This window comes from Echinops telfairi, unplaced genomic scaffold (genome assembly GCF_000313985.2).
Source record: "Echinops telfairi isolate 266 unplaced genomic scaffold, ASM31398v2 ScPeMD7_7457;HRSCAF=8495, whole genome shotgun sequence".
NCBI lineage: Eukaryota > Metazoa > Chordata > Mammalia > Afrosoricida > Tenrecidae > Echinops > Echinops telfairi.
In genome coordinates, this window is record NW_022111357.1 from 8,118,407 (window position 1) to 8,131,727 (window position 13,321).

The 13,321-nt window shown below is 41.0% G+C and overlaps 1 protein-coding gene across 1 annotated transcript in view; it reads right to left on the reverse strand.

The window, feature by feature from the left end:
* The window catches only part of AGO4 (argonaute RISC component 4), a 51,589-nt gene that overhangs the window by 27,889 nt on the left and 10,379 nt on the right, over positions 1-13,321 (reverse strand). The window contains exons 2-3 of the mRNA XM_004704971.3: positions 6,497-6,690; positions 1,202-1,322 (exon numbers count right to left, since the gene is read on the reverse strand). Of these exons, the coding sequence (XP_004705028.2) occupies positions 1,202-1,322; positions 6,497-6,690 (315 nt within the window). The remainder of the gene's footprint in view (positions 1-1,201; positions 1,323-6,496; positions 6,691-13,321) is intronic.

The window sequence follows — 13,321 nt, forward strand, 5'->3', positions numbered from 1 at the left end:
GGGGGAAAGTTTGCCAATGAAACGCTGCCGGACAGCCCTTGCTCCCTCACAGAATGAGCAGGTGAGTCATCATCTTTGAAAAGACTCCTTGGCACAGCTTTCCTGGACTGTTTTTCATCAATGTCGCTTTCAAATTTCTTCAAACTTCCTAGTAAACCCTCGAAATTGAACTGTGCCCATCAAGAAAATCTATCAAGATGATTATGCCTTTGTGACCCCGCCCTCCGTCTGAGCTGACCTTTCTGACTTGAATTTAACGGGCCTAAGAGCTTCCCTTGGAAGGCCATTTTTGTAATTGACCCTTGTCTTCTGGATCAAATTGATAAATCCAAGAGTCATTCCCACTTAGGATTCAGTCCATGAAATAGTCTTCATTAGCCTGGGGCTTGCTTCAAAGACTGATGGAAAGGTTAGCTCTTTGAGCTACCTGAACTTTGCACCCTGTTTTTCTTCGGTATGCTTTTTTTTAAGGCATAGGCAAGTGTACTACTAAGAGACTGTGCCTGCAGCCATCCACGGATCACAGAGACATGCTCAAGCACATTTGTCTGGAATAAGCCCGTGCGTAGATGAACGGAACTTGAGCAGCCACACTTTTTTTCAACTTACCCTCTTATTTACCACACACATACATGCAAACAACAACAACAATGTTGTTAAAGTAGTGTGAATCTACACCAAATCTATTTTGCTAAGTGGGTATTGGATAATCTTCTATTATTTATAAGAACCCCAATGTTCAGCTTTGGGCAGCACTTTAACAACGTGAGGCAGTCCAAGTATATAATAAGATGGCTTCACCAACCTAAACTCCAAAGCTCATCTCATCTTCGACCTTCGTTTAACTAAGGGATCGCAGGACATGGACAGAATAATATAAATCTATCATCACCACACGAGTCCTGCTGGTGCAGTGGTTATGAGTCGGGCTGCGATTGCATGATTGGCAGTTCGAAACCACCAGCAGCTCCGAGGGAGAAAGACTGGGCTTTCTCTCCTGTCAACAGTTAGAGTCTCGGAAACCCACAGGGCGAGGGTGGGGGTGTCACTCTGAGTCAGCAATGACTCAGTGGCAGTGAGTTTTTCGGTTATCATCACCATGAGAAACAATTCTAAAAATTAAATGACTAGAAAAGAAACATTTTATGGTCATGACTATGAAGTGACTTAGATCTAATAGACTTCTTGTGTTCACACTCACCCTGTCCCGTCCAATTGGCAGCGGATGTGCAGTATACATGTTCCTCTTGCCGTCGTAGCCGGGCTGCCGATCACCAAATATCTGCATCTTGAAGTGCCGCACCATGGTATCTACCACCTCCCTTAACAGTAATGGAGATACTGGCAGTTAGCCTTGTGAAACGGTCAACGGCAAGGAAAGCTTCGCCATACCTTTTAGGGCAAGTCACTAAAAAAATGGTAATGGTAAACTAACCAACTAAAGAAAGATAAAAACAAGTTAAGAAAAATAACTATGAGATGATAACAGAAGGTGGTAAAAAAGAAGGAATGAGCATAAAATGGGTGGCATCCTGCTTTCTAAAAGCCTCTCCGATCGTAAGTATAGCTTTCTAAGAATAACCTCTCTTGGGTGCCTAAATTTGGCATGGGTCCCATCCACTTCAATTCTGACGCACAATGACCCTGTGCGAAGGTTTCGGAGACTGTAAATCTTTATGTGAGCTGACGGTCTCATCTCTGTCCCAGAGAATGGCTGGTGGGTTTGAACACCTGAATCCATGCCACCACCAAATAATGATGTTGGCTCAATCAACACCCTCATTTAAGTATACTGATTTTAGAAAATGAGAGTGGGCAAGAATGTAGGAACTCAAGACTCAGAATATCGAAGATGTATCACACCCAGAGGAGTAAGCCAACCACTTTGCCTGATGCTGGTGATTTATGATTCTGAGTACTAGTTTGCTTTATTTCACAGTATTCCCAAGAGAATGTTGTAAAGTATTGTCCTGGTAAGATAATGACTGACATCACTTAGCTTATTTCTTTTTAAAATAAAAAGTCTTTCTCTCGGCATCCATGTGTAGTTTTACTTGGGTGGTCTTGCATCTATGAAAGATCATACTGTATGCAGGCCATGAAATACATGAAGCTTCCAGGAAACTGGAGTATAAAGCTTAAGATATTGAGCCTGTGAGATTTTGGAATACACGAGTCAGTGAAAAGCCAGGTACTAAATAAGTGCAGGAGGCCCTGGGGGGGACAGATGGCTAATGTGCTTGGTTGTAACGGAAAGGTTGGTGGTTCTGGTGGCTCTCCATGCAGAGACGCTTCATAAAAAAAAAGATCTGGTAGTCTGCTTCTGAAAGACAGCAGCCCCTGATATGGAGTCACCATAGAATGGACTCGATCATAGACTAGACTCAACAGTAACTGGTTGGTTTTATAAGGTGTGATCCGACCAACAAGAATGAGCACCATGGAAATGGTATCTTTAAAGTCCAAATATATCACAACTAACTAATGTTTAAATATTATTACAAATGGGAAAAAACAGTGCAAATGAAGCCTGTGGCAGAGACATAAGATAAATTGCATGCAGCTGAAAAACTAATGAAAAATGTAGTATCATATATGCCCCATAAGAAAGCTAATTTTAAAACTATATATTCTCATGCTGGAAAGGGGTAACCATGTCTTTACATTCTTAAGTGATAACTATAAAGAATGTCACTGTGGCCAAGACATTGTCACCTCTATCCCTATTTAATCTTCACAATAACTTTGAGAGACAAGTAGGGGGATGATTATTGTCATCATGTTAAAGAGAAGAAGTTAAAATTCAGAACAGGCAAATGATCTACTTGTGGTAGAGCTACACAACCTTGGGACAAGTTAAGCTGTCCCATGTCTGTTTCTCCATTTGTAACATGCTGATCATGATAACCTGTGGAGGTGGTGGTATCATGTGGATAAACACACATAATCAGAACAGCATTTGTCATATGATAAGCTACCTACTCTGGTCAGCTAATAAAACCCATGGTCAATGAGTCAATTCTGACTCACAGCAATCCTATACGTGGTTTCCAAAGACTTGAACATCTTTACAAGAGTAGACAGCCTCATCTTTCTCCTACTAGCAGCTGGTGTGTTTGAACAACTCACCATTCAGTTAGCAGGCTCTCTACTCCCATAAAGATTTATAGCCTCAGAAGCCATATGTAGGAGTCAATATGGGTATGAGTCAGAGAAGGAGCCCTGATGGTGTCGTGGTTATGTGTTGAGTTGCTATTCACCAACGTAGCGTGTGGAACCAGCAGCACTCTGCTGGAGAAAGAGGAGACTTTCTACTCTTATTAAGAAGTAGTCTCAAAAAAAAAAAAAAAAAAAAAAAAAGAATTAGTCTCTTTGAGAATGATGATGACAAAAAATGTACAAATGTGCTTGACATAATGGATGGATGGATGGATTGAGAAAAGAGTTGTACAAGCCCCCAATAAAATGATTAAAAAATAAAAAGAGTTTCAGTCTCAGAAACCCAAAGGAGAAGTTCTACACCGTCCTATATTATAGAGCAGCAATTCTCAACCTATGGGTCGTGACCTCTTTGGGGGTAGAATGATCCTTTCACAAGGGTCGCCCAATTCATAACAGTAGCAAAATTACAGTTATGAAGTAGCAATGAAAAAAATTTTATAGTTGGAGGTCAATGACAACATGAGTAACTGTATTAAAAGGTTGCGGTATTAGGAAGGTTGAGAACCACTGTTATAAAGTTTTTGGAATCAGAATCAACTCAATGGTAGTGGGTAAAGATATCATTTCAACAATTTTCCTCTATCCTCAATTGCCAAAATTTCCCTCTATAAATATACTCCAATTTCTCCACTCTTAAAACAAAATAATTTAAACTCTCTTAGCTCCTCTTCTTCCTTGCCTGACTATCCCATTGCTCTGCTCTTCTTCAAAATCCTTTGAAGGAATTATCTCTAAACATTCCCTTTTGCTCTTAAAGAAACTCAGATTTGGGTTTTTCCTCCACCCAAGCTATTTTTTATCAAAGTCCTTAGTGATTCTCACTTTACCAAATCCATGCTGCTTGACCATTGGATGGAAGGTCTTCCATCTTAAAACACCTGCCCTTGACCCTAGGACACCACCCTTTCCGGGTTTTCTCTATAGCCCCTCAACCCCCACCTTGCTGCTGATGTTCATCTCCCAGCCTCTAGGGGGCCTCAGTCTTAGAGTCTTATTTTCTCTAATCGCACCTACGTTTTACATGCGCTCACCTGTCTCACGGTTTTACCACCACAATGCCGGTGTCTCTCTTAAATGCTTGTCTCCAGCTTAGGCCTTTCCCCAGAACGTCAGCTTCATATATTCAATTTCTGCTCAACATCTTTAGAACAGCTACAATGGGCAAGCCAATCTAACACTCTCAAAATAGGTCTCCTGATCCAAACTTGCTCTTCCTATATTCTTCCCCATGCTAATAAAAAGCAACTCCATTTTTCAACTGACTCAGGACAAGAAACTTGGAATTCATCATGACTCATGTCCTTCTTTTACACCCCATGTTCAATTCATCAGCAAATCCTGTTGACACTACTTTCAAAATATTTGTAGACACTGACTAGCTCTCAGCATGATAATTTTTTTTCTTCTCCTACCCAGGTCAAAACTACTGTCACTTTTCATCTGAATTATTACAAGTGTCCCCTAATCGATTTTCAACACAGCAGCCAGAATAACCCATTAAAAATCTAAGTCAACCACAGGTGTCACTGCTTACAAGATTCTGTATATCTAGGGCCCTGTGGAGTTTCTCTCACCTCATCTCCTATCACTCCATCCCCCTCGCTCCCACTCCACTCAGACAAACCTATTTGCTAATCTTTAAACAAAGCAAGCTGTTGTCTCTGCCTGCAATACTCTTCACTTACATGCTCCATACCTTTCCATGTTTCTTCTCAAACATCACAATGGGACACCTGTGAACTCTTCCATGAAACAAATTTATATGAATAAATACAAATATGTCAATGGCTTGCTCCACTGTGGTAGCTATATAATTGTCGATTTGAGAGGATTATGAGTGAAGGGGTGGAGTCTAGCTTGTCAATCTGATCATAGTTTCTGTGTGGGCTTGACCTCCTGGGAATCCTGGGAAATCCAGTATTTTCCTTCTTGGAGGTGGGAGACTCTCTACTCACACCCTGGGAGACATAGCAGCTGACAAGACACTTGGACCCACCCTGATGCAGAGACCCCTGCCAGCGCTGAGATGTTTCCAATGACACTGGATCCAAAGTCCTGTGATCTTCTATATTCTGTGTCGTTGCATGTGTTTCATGAGTCTGAAGAGGACTTTATAGATTGGTATAGGACATGTGGGCTAATATGGACATGGGCTTAATCTGGACTGGGCTGGATGTTTTCTCAATGTTCAATTGCTCTTGTATATAAATCTCTTTCTTATACACATATGTGTGTCAATGGATGTTTCTTCTAGTCTACCCAGACTAACACACTCACCTTCATTCCATATCTTCCATCTCTGGTTTCTTTTTCTCTATAGCACATATTACCACTAACACTATTAAGTGTTTAAATTTTATTTGCTTAATTCTAGTCTCCTCTCACTAGATACCAGTTCCTTGTGGATAGAAACCTTTGCCTGTTCTGTTCATGTTGCATTCTAGAGCCCAGAACAACAGTTGCACATAGTAAGCACTCAGTAAAGTATTTACTGACTGAATCAATGTTCATCAATACTACCTACACTTCTGCCACAACTGATCTCTGTCATATAACAGGCAAATTTTTTATGACCTCACACAAGATTGAACTGTACCAGAAAGCCAAATTATTGACTTGTCACAAGAAAAATACAAACTGAAACAGCACAAAACATTTTACTATAACAAACAAAAACAGAATTCTTAGAACAGCAGGAATCATAATATCAAAGACTTGAATGATACTCATAGGGCCAGGGAAAAGGAAAGTGATATTCCCCACACACTGTAAGATTTATAACAGGTATGGGTGTTCACCCCTGGTACAATCTCCCAATCAGACCACAATATTTGTTCTCTCATCAGGGCCTCTCTTGGACAGCACTAGAAATAAAAAATTTTCTCTTTGAACTTACTTTTTATAATACTCCAAGATGTTCTTCTGTCTTTACACTTATTACATATATAGATATAGTCTAATTATAACTCTTAATAATACCGTTTGAATTTCCACGTAGTTTTCTTTCCCATGGATGCTAACATAAATTTCTGCTAGCCTTGGTTAACGAAACAGGGACCGTCTCTTTCATTATATAACTGTCTACTAATTGACCAGTGATGTATCCAGGACTCTGCTAGGAGCTGCGTGACCAAATATGAACTGCAAATCTGCCATCAAGAAGCCTAGCATCCTGGAGAACAACAAAGGCCACGTGTTGTAAGACTTTGGAGAAGAGTGGAGGTTGTACATCATAAATTTAAACAAACAGAATTCTACTTTTCCTAAGCCTTACCTGTTGACTCTGCGAGGCCGTTTTTCTGGCTTAATGTCCACATCGTAGTGATACACGTCTATTTTAGGAATCTGAACCTGAAAATGATTGGCTAACAGTCGAATTGGTTTTCCAACAGTCCCAAGGCCAGGACGACGCGGTGGCTGGAACAGGCTGGTTGGAGGGCCTGAGGAGATTGAGAGACATTTGATATGCTATTTATTTGGACCTGAAGGACAATATCCTTAATAATCAAGATGATTGCTACAATTATTGAGATCCTGTGACTCGCTGAACATACTCTGAAAGAATTTAGGAAGTTTCGATTTAAATTTAGGTTTCTAAATATTTTGTCATGTTGCTATAATTTTTTAGTTAGGAGTGTCAAAACAAGATTATTCTGATGAATTCCTCTCAGATGCAGACTGCTATACAAAACTTTTCATGAGCATCATTGTCTTTATAGCCTGGCTATAAAGGGTTACCCCTTCCCCCAAAAAAAAGACCCAGAATTTTTTTTAAAAGCTATGTCTTTAAAATTTTTTTAACAAAACAACCTTAACGCCTTCAAAGAACTCTCCATCACACTTAATACATTTGTCAAATCTGAGATTCCATTCTTGGAAACATTTTTCAAACTCATCTGTTTGGATGGCTAACAGCACCTCCCTTGTTGTTTTCTTCACCTCTTCTACGTCATCGAATCACTGTCCTTTCAGGTCCCTCTTCATTCTTCACACGGAGTGAGGTCAGATGAGTAAGGTGCATGGGGCAAGAGAGGCATGCCGGGTTTTTTGTGTGCCCAAAACTGGTGCACTGAGATGGCTTCATGAGCAGGTGCATTGTCGTGGTGGCTAAACAGTCCTCCATGTACCACAAATCAGGTCTTTTTTTGTGGCCCATTATTATACAATCTTTTCGGAACCTCTGAATAGAGAGCTTGATTAACAGTGTGACCTGTGGAACGAACTCCAAATGCACTATCCCCCTCATATAAAAAAAAAAACAAATGAACATCATCTTGATCTTTGATTTCATTTGATGAGCCTTTTTTCGGCAAGGTGATGATAGCATCTTCCACTGGTTTGCTTTCCACGTCGTCAGAATAGAACCATGTCTCGTCACCAGTAATGACCCTGGGAAAAAGTCTGGGTCACTTGGGAACTGTTCTTTCAAAGCACGGCAGGTTTCCACAAAACCCTCTTTTTCCTGGTCAGAACCTGAGTCACAAATTTCTCAGCAACCCTTCTCATTCCCAAATCTTCTGTTAAAATTTGCTGAACCGAGCTCCAAGATAGTCCAGATAACTTCTCCATCTCTTCAATGGTCCATCGTCAGTCCTCAAGCACAAGTGCACAAATTTTGTCAACATTTTCATCCTTTCAGGAAGTTGACAGCCATCCAGAATGAGGTTTGTCATCAATCAACATTTCACCTTTTTTTGAAATGAGAAAACCCACTTGTACACTTGAGTCTTTCCCATAGCGTTGTCTTTGTAGGCTGTGTTCAACATCACAACAGTTTCTGAGACATTTTTCCTGAGCAGGAAACAGAATTTCACAGCCACACACTGTTCTCTTAAATCAGCCATCCCACCAAATGAAAAAATCCACTGTGACTAGAAAGAACCTTCCCATGTGATGCCGCTGGATGCACTAACTCAGAGAGTTGGTCAATGCTCGCCTAGCGGGGGGGCGGGGAGTGTAGTTACTACAAAAGCTCCGCCCAGGAGAGCTTTTTTCCATTTTTTAGTTTTGTTTTGTTTTGGTGGGGGGAACCCCCTGTATGCATTTAAAAATACAGCCATCTCTCACCATGTTCGGGCTGAAGATGATCCATCAAACCCTCATGTTCTGACTCAACAGGGAAATCAAGCTGGATTCAGAAGAGAATATGGAGTGAGGAGTATCTTAGCTGATGCCAGAAGGCTCTTCACTGAAAGTAGAGAATACCTGAAATATGTTTACCTTTGTTCTTGTTTTCCTTTTTCATAGGTTAAAAACAAACAACTTTTATTGTGGTTCAGGTGAAAGTTTGCAGAGCAAATTAGCCTTCTCTTCAATAACTTGTACACATTCTACTTCCTGACATTGTTGCATATCCCATTACATATTATTCCCACACCCTCCTCGCGTTCTTTCTGGTCCCTTTCTGCCTTCAGCGTTGGTTTAGGCAAATGTCATTTTTTATCTGTGTTTATTGACTAAGTATGGATCATAACAGATTATGGATAACATTTTGAAGAATGGGAATTCCAGAAGACTTCATTGTTCTTATGTGGAACCTCTAGATAGATCAGAAGACAATCATTTGAACAGATGAAGGGGATAATATGTGGTTCAAAATCATGAAAAATGTGCATCAGAGTTGTACCCTTTCACCATACTTAATCGATCTGTATGCTCAGCAAATAATCCAAGGACTACACAAAGGGGAATGTGGCATCAGGATCGGAAGAAGACTCACTAAAAGCCTGCAATGTGCAGATGATACAACCATACTCCCTGAAAGTGAAGAAGACTTGAAGCACTTCCGGTGAAGATCAAAGACTACAGCCTTGAATATGAACCTCAACATAAAGATGTGGGGGGTGGGGGGTGGAAGCCCTCATAACTGGACTCATAAACATCATCATGATTCATGGAGAACACATTGGTGCTGCCAAGGATTTCATTGTACTTGGATCCACAGTCAGTGCCCATGGAGGAAGCAGAAATCAAATGGCATACTGTGTTGGGCAAATCTGCTGCAAAAGACCTCTTCACAGTGTCAAAACCCAAAGGTGTCATTTTAAGGACTAGATGCATCTGACCCAGGCTATGGTACGTTCAATGTCTCCTATGCATGTGAAAGCTAGTCAATAAATAAGGAAAACAGAAGACGAGTTGATGCATTTTAATTATGGTGTTGGCAGAAGAAACAACCAATCTGCCTTGGAAGAAGTATAGCCAGAATCCTCCTTGTAAGGACAAGCTATTAGGAGAGACCAGTTCCTGGAAAAGGACATCATGCTCAGGAAGGTAGCATTCAGTGAAAAAGATGAAGGTAGTAGCTACAGCAGTGGGTTAAACCAGCATCAATACGAGGAGGGAACAGGATTGAGCAGCAGTGTTCCATTCTCTTGTACACTGGGTCACTGAACGTCAGAAGAGACTCAATGGCATCCAACAAACACACTTGTTACAACAAGTACAGAAGGAGAAGTTGGACAAAGTTATCAATGTGCTTCTGAACGCCGCTGCTCAGTCTTCAACAGTAGCAAAGGCTGTCCTATGAGACTTTCCTTGTGAAACCTAACCCCATCCACCCTCCAGCCCAGATCTGGATCCTTCAAACCTATTTTCAGTCTCCAACCCTAAAGAACATTTAAAAGGAACCCGACTGGAGTCCCCGAGGATGTCACACTGCTGTCCTAACGTGGTGTGAATCAGAGAACAGAATCCTTCAGGGCGAGGGCTAAAGAGAGAAACATCACCTTCAGAGGTGTACAGGCCCAGTGGAGGATATGGGGAGAAAAAAATAATTTCACATTTTGATAATTTTGTTTAATAAAGGTTTATTTGACTTTGTAGAAAGACTTACCCTCATATTAATATTCAGTAGAAAAAGGTTTTATATGGCATGATTTGGGAGAGATGTGCCTAGAAGGAATTTCACTCTCATGATGATAATAATAAGTGGACAGTGGCCTAAAAAATCTTTTTTGCTATGAATAAGGGTTGAGTAAGGTGGGCTGTGGGTCTTTCACTGCAACGATACTTCATGAGAACAAAGCTAATTCACAGAGAAGGCAGAATTTTGAAGCAAGAAGCTGCTCTGGTCCAACATTTAAGGCAGTGGTTCTTAACCTTCCTCATGCCGCGACCCTTTAATACAGTTTCTCGTGTTGTGGTGATCCCAACAATAAAATTATTTTCGTTGCTACTTCATAACTGTGATTTTGCTACTGTTATGAATTGGAAGACCCATGTGAAAGGGTTGTCCGACCCCCAAAGGGGCCGCGACCCACAGATTGAAAATCACTGATTTAAGATCAGAGCAAATACTAATGAAATGTATGTCTACTGCTGACAGATCGGGAGAAAGATGGGGCTTTCTAGTCCTGTAAAGAGTTACAGTCTCAGAACCTGCTGGGGCAGTTCTGCCCTGTCCTTCAGGGTCATTATGAGTTGACATCATCTCCATGGTTTGGGTTTGCTTTGGTTTTCGGTTAGTGGCACATCACCTTACACTAATTTTTAAAGTATTCAAAAAGATCTTCACATATTAAATCCATTGTTTCTTCTTCCCCTAAATTCTTCTTATTTTCCAAGCAGAAAGTTATTATTTTATTAGTTTTTAATCATTCTATTCGGGGATTTTACAGTTCTTATAGCAATCCATACATCCATTGTGTCAAGCACATTTGTACATATGTTGCCATCATCCTTTTCAAAGCATTTCCTTTTTACTTGAGCCCATGGTATCAGCACCTCATTTTCTCCCTACCTCCCACATGTACCCTTGATAAATTATAAATTATTATTATTTTCATATCTTTTACCATCTGCTGTCTCCCTTCAGCCATGTTTTTGTTGTTCGTTACCCTGGGTGGGAGGTTGGGGTTATACATCAATCATTATGATTAGTTCCCCCTTTCTCCCTCCAACTTCCCCCTACCCTCATGGTATCACTACTCCCATTATTGTTCCTAGAGGGGTTTATCTGGATTCAGTGTGTTGAGAGCTCTTATCTGTATCAGTGTGTACACTGAACAGATCTGGTCTAGCCAGATTTGTAAGGTAGAACTGGGGTCATGATAGTGTGGGGGAGGAAGCATTAAAGAACTAGAGGAATGTTGTATGTTTTGTTGGTGCTATACTGCACCCTGGCTGGCTGATCCCTTCCTTGTGACCTTTCTGTGAGGGGAAGTCAAGTTGTCTACATTGGGCTTTGGGTTTCCACTCTGCTCCCCTTCATTCACATTGATATGTGAATCTTGGGTCTTCTGATACCTGATCCTGTCTACACCTCATGATCACACAGGCTGGTATGCTTCTTCCAGGTGGGCTTTGCTTCCCCTAAATTCTTAAAACAACAACAACAAAACCCAGTTCCTAATCAGTGGATTCCAACCTCTGGTGATCCCAAGTGTATCAGAATAGAACTGTGCGCTCCGTAGGGTTTTTCAATGGATTTTCACTTGGCTTCCAAACTCAGGTCAGCGATGACTGCATTGGGAAACCTTTCTTGATTCTCCCAGACTCAAAGATCTATCTTCTGTGTTCTCAAGACTGTCTACCTAGGGGAACATTTAACACAAATATGTAGCGATCACTTAGTAAATGGCTTTGTCTCCTCCACAGAATGTAAGCTCCTGGAAGAAATGGACCTCCAGTTCATGTTGTTTTCCCACGTCAATGACCAGTATGTTATATGGATTCAATAAACGTTTAACTGAACAAGATGAATAAGCCTTCTGGCAGTTCTCAAGAAAAGCTAAACAAAAGCCTTGCCTGCCTGGTAGTGGTTGCCATTGATTCGGCCTCGTGGAGACTCCAAGCATGTAGAACAGAACTGTTGTGCAGGGTTTCCAAGGCTGTGAATTTTGGAAGCAGAGCACCGAGCCAGTGTTTTGACTACCTCTGGGTGGGCTTCAACTGCCAATCTTTTAGCTCGTCGTTGAGCGCTAACCATTTGTGCCACCCAGAGAGAGTGGTGCTGGGTCCCAAGCATTGACAGTTATTTTCCAGTTAAGTAAAAGCACATCACTTATACTAAAAATATTATCACTTGAACTTGAGCTCTGTTCTGGTGCACAAGGGGATGTAAATCTGGGCAAGATAAGACATTAATAAATAAGGTATGAAAATAATAATCTATAACTTATCAAGGGTTCGTGAGGGAGGGAGGGCAGTGGAGGACGGGGAAGAAATGGGGAACTGATATCAGGGGCTCAAGTGGGAAGAGAATGCTTTGAAAATGATGATGGCATGTGCAAATGTGCATGACACACTGGGATGAATGTACAGATTGTGATGAGAGATGTAAGAGCCCCCAATAAAAGCATTTAATTAAAAAATATATATATATATATAAGGTGCTCTTCATTGCAACTGAGTCCATTTTGATTTATGGAGGTCTCATGTAAGGGAGTTGCAAAAAGCTCATGGAAAAATGGAATGAAAAGATAATGGTCTTTGTCCGTGGACTTTTGGAAGTCCCCTCATATATGTAGAAATGGAATTGCTCTGTAGGGTTTGAAGGCTGTGAACTCCCTGAAGCAGATCGCCAGGCTTGTCTTCCCAGGTGCCCCAAGAGGGGTTCAAGCTGCCCAGCTTTGGGTTGGTAGTCAGGTGCTGACACGTGTGCACCTCAGGGATGACACACATAAGTTCTGAGGTAGATCATAATGCCAGATGTGATGGGCCTATGCGATGAACCCAAGTAGGTAATATTAACAACTCAGCTCTGCATATTCAAATGTATCCTATAGCTGGAACAACTCTTCCATTTGGTAGAAACTTGGAAACAGAATGTTGAATAAAATGACTTGCCCAAGGACATAGAACTTTGACTTTAAGCCACAACTAGAATCTAGGTTCCCTAACTCCTAGTCCAGAGCTTTTCCTTGCCCAATATATTTCACAATAATTTCTATATCTTTCTGAAGTGCCTGACGCCCAGAGGGTAAAGGAATTGAAGGAAAGAAATTAAAAAGCAGAGAAAATAAATACTGCATGTCCTTTTCTTACTAAGTGAGAGAAATTGAGTGTGAGTAATTATTGCTCTTAAGAAATTTGGATTTATTAGAAAATTATAGCCTAACAGTTCACAATTGCAAGGAGTTGGAAGCAACCCAAATTC